The 6,384-nt window shown below is 37.4% G+C and overlaps 1 protein-coding gene across 1 annotated transcript; it reads right to left on the minus strand.

The window, feature by feature from the left end:
• Positions 1-2,716: 2,716 nt before the first annotated feature.
• Positions 2,717-5,568, minus strand: LOC121517952 (epithelial membrane protein 3-like). Its single transcript, XM_041800075.1, has 5 exons — positions 5,453-5,568; positions 4,410-4,497; positions 4,222-4,324; positions 3,975-4,115; positions 2,717-3,692 (listed from the first exon to the last, which is right to left on the minus strand). The coding sequence occupies exons 2-5, from the start codon at positions 4,485-4,487 to the stop codon at positions 3,517-3,519; spliced, it is 498 nt and encodes a 165-aa protein (XP_041656009.1). The 5' UTR covers positions 4,488-4,497; positions 5,453-5,568; the 3' UTR covers positions 2,717-3,516.
• Positions 5,569-6,384: the final 816 nt, after the last annotated feature.

The raw sequence follows: 6,384 nt of genomic DNA on the forward strand, positions 1-6,384 counted from the left end.
AAAATGCTAAAAGTGCTAAACAAAAGAGCATTTTATAACTAGAAAAGCACTCGGAGAGCGCCGACCTCCGCCATTAGCCCTATCTCCCAATAGTGAAGAACCCTTCAAAAAATTCCTGGATCTGTCCCCATGTGCCCCCCACCATGGCATTTGCCGATTACTCCCTCCCCGGTGGGGTGGAAACACGGTGAGGCAAAGCATTGCCTCACCGTGCCTTCGCTACATGCCTTCGCTACATGTGCCAACAGATGCACCCATGGTCTCACTGAATGACTGGAAGTCATGGCAGAGGATGAATATTCCTCTATTCCTCCCAGCATTGTGAGTATTCTTACTACAATTCACTGTCTTTCTCTCTGTTACGCTCTGACTTGTCTCCTCGACCAGGTGTGTGTCTTTCAAACTCTATAAACTCCAAAACTTTGAATAAGTTACTCATGTCCGCCATCTCCTGGTGTAAAGTGGTAACAGCGCAGCCCTATCTCCCAATAGTACAGAATCCTTTAAAAAATTCCTGGATCCAGACGGTGATCCAGATCAGTCCCAAAATCTAATCAGTTCTTCCTTATGCCATTTCTGACATTTCCTGAAAATTTCCTGAAAATCAGTCCACAACTTTTTGAGTTATGTTGCTAACAAACGAACAAACAAACCCACCTGATCACATAACTTCCTTGGCGGAGGTAAAAATAAAAAATTTTAATAATGTAAACTAAAATTCAAATTGAAGATGAAAGTACTGACAAATTAAGTAGCTGAATGTTCTTTTCATTTTTGTGTCAAGAAACGCACGCATGTTGTGAAAATGAAAAGAACATTCAATGACAATACACTGTAGTTTTCAAAATAGCCAAACCATATAAGTTATGAAAGCTATTTAGCAGTACATTTTTCTGAAAAGTAAAAATAAAAGTACTTTTCTTTCTCAATTCAATTATGTTAAGACATTTGCATGTTGCACTGAATTTTAATTTTATGTGAGACAAAAACATCCATTATTGGAAAATTAAAAAGCAATTTTGTTACTGTATTCTAATTTCCAATATACACCTTTCATTGAATTTTGATCACCATACACTTCCATACTGTACAGCATCTGTGTAGCCTAAACAGTTCTTATGTAGTATACCCTCTTGTATTTTTGTTACCATAGAGCAGGGGTGCCCAAATTCTTTTCAGTGAAGGGCCAAAAATGAATCTGGGTGGAGGGTCGCGGGCCAAAACTAAACATTCATGTTGCAGTGCATGAAATTAAATATGCCTATAGCATAATTGTGCAAAATAATAACTCATACAAAGTAATTTGGAAAATGAATAACACTATTCTTTATTTTGTTACACCATGAAATTACTGAACATCCATATGGCACAAATACTAATTAGGCATACTGCCTTGAAATCAATTTCAGTAAAAAAGCACTCATGTTCTAACTATTTTTAAACTTTCTCTTATCACCACCCTACCCCCAGTGCAACACAATGTTAATTTGTGGTCAGGAGAGGAAGTGCCAAAATAAATAAATATTGAAAGAAATATTCAGAATGCTGGCAGTGGGAAAAAAAAAAAAACATCAAAAATTTGAACATGGGCAGCAGGCCAAAAATAATTGCTTGCTGGCCAAAGTTGGCCCCCGGGCCCCAAATTGGACAGCCCTGCCACAGAGTATACCCACTTTAAAATTAAGTAAATACCCACTTCTAAAGAGAATATAAATTAGGAGTATAACCTCTTACACTGCCCCTAATATCTACTTAACTGCAATTATATAACATCTAGGGCCACCTCTATTAATGCGCACATCATGAAAATATTAATGTCTATAATTTGTGCATTCATTTATTTAAAAATGCATTGATCACACGTTTATGATCTCACAAGAGTGCTTTTTATCCGAGAAATCCCAAGTTCCCTCGTACACTTGTATGCTTGTGAGGCCTCTGGCAATATGGCGGACACGTTGCCGTATGACGGCAGCGGTCAAACACAGCCAAAGAAGCGTCTACATGTATTATGTCTATGGATGTTACGACAAACCCCAAAGACAATAATAGTGTAGCCAGATGAGCTTTGAGTACATTTATTTTATTGAAAATTATATATCTTATAATAATAACGTCTTACACTCTGTTGTATAAAATAAACAATTTATAATGAAAAAAGTGTTACAACAGAATTAAGTTTCCTTCTGCTACTTTCAAAGCAACTTTTAGGCTTTATTTTTCATTCTATATATAAGCCTTAAGCACAAAAATAAACAAACAGGCCTACTTAGAGTTTGCTTTGAGGAAAATGCAAACAGATCAAAATTTCCTATAGCTGATTGTTGTGTTACTTTTATATTTGGCTTCCAATAAAGTGGACAAGTAGACATATATATGTGACTATAACTCATAATTAATTTATGAGTTGTAGATTTAATAAGAAAAATACTTTGATTAGCAACACTAGCACTAGTTTCCTAGCTTACAGTGCATTCAGAGTATTTAGACCCACTTCACTTTTTTCAATTTTGTTGTGTTGCAGCCTGATGCTACATTGGAGAAAAAAAAAAAATTTATTCTCATTAATTCACACTCAGTACCCCATCATGACAAAGTGAAACAGGATTTTTAGAATCTTTTGCAAATTAAAGAAAAAAAAAATAATAGTACATTGACATGAACATTCAGACCCTTTGCAAAAATACTTGAAATTTAGCTCAGGTGCCTCCCCTTTCTCTGGGTCTTTTCTGAGATGTGTGTACACCTTGATTGGAGTCCACCTGTTTAAAATTACATTGGTTGGACATAATTTGGAAAGACATATGTCCCTTTAAAGAAAGTCACACAACTCTCTGCATATCAGAGAATAAACCAAGCCATGGGGTTTAGAAGAACTGCCTGCAGAGCTCAGAGACAGGATTATTGCAAGGCACAGATCAGGGAAAGGCTACAAAAAATTCTGCTGCACTGAAAATTCCTAAGACAGTGGGAATCCATGAAGAGCTGGGTACCACTCTTCTATTACCCCAGTTTTTGCTCTGATATGCATTGTCAGCTGTGAGGTCTTCTATAAAGGGTTGTCTGTAGAAAATCTAAGCAAAGATCCAGAGAGTAACACAAGCCCTAGCCCTACATGTGCCCCCAAAGCCAGGCTCAGATCAACTTTGAAGCCAAGTGAAAAAAGCTAGCTTGCAAGTCATTGTTGGGGTCATCTGCACCTCCTTTCCTTGTCCTGTCTTTTCCAGTATCCCTGAGAAGGCTGAACAAATTTCAAAATGAAATTACCTGATTGTTAAGTTAGGACAGCCCAGGATATTGATATTAAAAAAGACAAAAAGGAAAACCACTCATTTTTGTTGCTTTAATATGTAATTTTGATTAGTTTTGTCAAAACTTGGTTATCAATGCTTGAATTTAGGATGGACCATGATTTTGCCAACCTTCATGGGCCCTCAAATGTGGCTGTGCCCCAGAAAGCTTTCCCCTTTATCCCTCCTTATGGGTGGCCTTGCTTCTGAGTGTAGGTGTTTATGGTCACTCCTTCTTACGCAGGTGGACGTATATGAGGCCACTACACAGCAACAAGGGGACACACACCCAGGCCAGGATAAAGCAGTAGCCAAAGTGTCCTGCAGTCAGTTCCCTTGAGTCCTGAAGGATTTCTGTATTGTGTAGTGTATAGATGAGAGCTCCTGAGAGGGCAGTCAAGCCTAAAATAGAAAGCAAATATGATGTTTGATTTAGTACAAGCTTTTTAAAGAAATTCAGATTTATTTTTAATCATATCAGTTAAAGATATATAAATTCAGGCAAGATCGTACATGTGACATGACAAAGTCTGAAACTGAGAAGGGCAATATGTGAGTCAGCTCTCTAAACATTGATCAAACATATGTATTCCAGAATGAAATAATATGTGTCACCCTTTTCCAATGATCTTATCATGAAGGCCCCCAACATATCTGAAGCTGCTTGTTTCACTGTGTTGTTACCTGCAAATATCTGACAGAGCCCAGTGAAGTAGAAGAGACCACCCTTAGACATGGTGAACAGCTGACCCAGGAACACCAAGAAGGAGACAGAGGAGAAGACCACTGAGAGAACCATCAGGACCTGCACTGCCTTAAGCCACTCTAAATAAGAAAGCATTTTTTTCACATTTAATGACAGTCTTGTGGTTATTTTTCATCTGCTGAATACCCCTTTCATAGAAGTAAAGGAAAAGTCATAGTTGCATACCTGTTTCTTTAGAGGATGCACACAACCAGGTCCCTGTAAAGTTGTCAAACCTACAGTTGTACCACAGGTCTGAGTTCTCCATGCCATCCCACACCCACCAGGACTGTTAAGAGAGATAAGACATCTAGCTGTATATGCTTCACTTACAGAGTTATACAAAAACATCATGTTCTGAATGCGACTGCTACCTTCTCCATGGTTGCAATAAACAGCATTGCTAGTGTGATGAGATGCAGCAGGGTCACAAACATAAGGAGGTATGCCATTTTCAAATCCCTGCAAAACAAACAAAACAGTTTAAATATAGGCTTCCTGAGCAACTACTCCTGAAGTTAGCAAGGAAATGGTGTGTGACCAAATGAGCATGTTTGTCTGTTCCATAGTAAAAAGTCAGTGTAGGGGACGTTCCTGTTTTCCTCTCAAACATATGATGGAAAATAGCTGAACAGAAGCATCTCTGTGTTGCATAAGACCACGCTTCAAAACAGAGTGCATTAAGTTATTTCTAAAACGTCTCTGACTGGCCTGTGTGTTGCCATCATACAGAAAAGCTGCTGAGAAGCATGGGTGAGCCCACTGAAATCTAAATGGTTCCAAAATATTTATCCAATTAACTTCTCTACCCAACTGAAAGGTTGTTTTGTTTAGTGTGAGAGGTAAACAGTCTTTAATTCCCTTTCCATTTGGATTTCATTAAAGCTGCTCAACGTGTAAATGCAGAGGAAATTAAAGTCACAGATTCTGTGATTTAACAAAACTACTTGACATTTCATCTCCACTGGTGAAACATATCACATCTTTTAAAGCTTTTGCAAGAACAATTGTAGTCTACCATTACGAGACATGCAGTTGATTTGTTTAGTCTATGCAGATCTTTATCTATAGAAGAAGCCCATCTGGGTGGGTGGTGTGGAAGCATAATCACCATCAAATTATGCTGTCATTATACTAGTTTTTTACAAATCTCAAATCACATAGAATACACATAATACAAAGACACATATATGGTTAAATGAAGGATCCTTTTTCCATAGTAGGGTGGGAAAAATTATGTCTTGTTACTTTGGGAAACAAAATATATGACACCAAAAACATAAGTGACATCATCTTCTTCAGATGTGCAAGTATCACAACAATAAGATGTGTATTCTCAGACAAAGTTAACACTATGAACTTTGAAGTCTGTTCGTTAAAGAAAGTGAAATAAAAGTTCAAAGAAATATGTACTTACTCTTGTTTTTGCCTGTTCCTCTAAATCAGATCTCAGTTGCAGCCTTGGAGCAGCCTCACCACACTACATTATACCCCTCTAGGTGGTCCTCTCCTTTCTACCCTTTCCACACCCCTTATATTTTTTCAGTCACTCCATCCAAACTTGCCAGAGTGAACACCCATTTCCTCTAAGCAGTACAGAGCTCCAATTTAGCTCTGCCTCATATTCCCTCAGAGCAAAATCACCATCCAAAAAAGGCTCAAGTAAGACCCACCCATAGGCAGCGAAGGCAAATAAACCACATGAAAAGATCTCCTCTGTAAACAGTTCACTCGCTGTATTCTGCCATGAAGTACAGTAATAGTCAATATTTATAAGTATATTTTCAGACTGGTAACAAACTTAATTCATCCGTTATTTAAGTCTTGTTAGGGGCAGATATAAAATATCCACACTAAACTGCAACATGTTTCACATTTGTACTTTACAACGTTACTAGGAAACTTTTTGAGCGCACCGGTCATGTAGAAAACATATAGGTGGGGCATTACCGGGAAATATGCTTAAGTAATTATTTTCTATCAAAAACATGTAAAAACAAAAGCATAAAATAAATAATAATGTTAATGATTCATTCGAAAACACAAATTCAGGCCAACACTGCGGGAAGTAGAAAAACGCATTTTACTCAAATTGGAAAAAAGAAGAGAAAACAAATTCTCTACACTTCTTTCTCTTGTTCAAATTAAATTATTAATTCTTATTAAAATGAATGTGTGCCAACAAAAAATATGCCTTTATGAAGAATTTCACCCCATTAGGATTACGGTACTACTTAATTGCCAAAGACGACAACACTTTTTTGCATTATTATTGGACAATTATATCGAGTGACAAACTGACAAATCACGCAGAGGTAATCACTTACAGCATTATAACTAATGTGTGTT

Source organism: Cheilinus undulatus, linkage group 11 (genome assembly GCF_018320785.1).
Source record: "Cheilinus undulatus linkage group 11, ASM1832078v1, whole genome shotgun sequence".
Classification (NCBI taxonomy): Eukaryota; Metazoa; Chordata; class Actinopteri; order Labriformes; family Labridae; genus Cheilinus; species Cheilinus undulatus.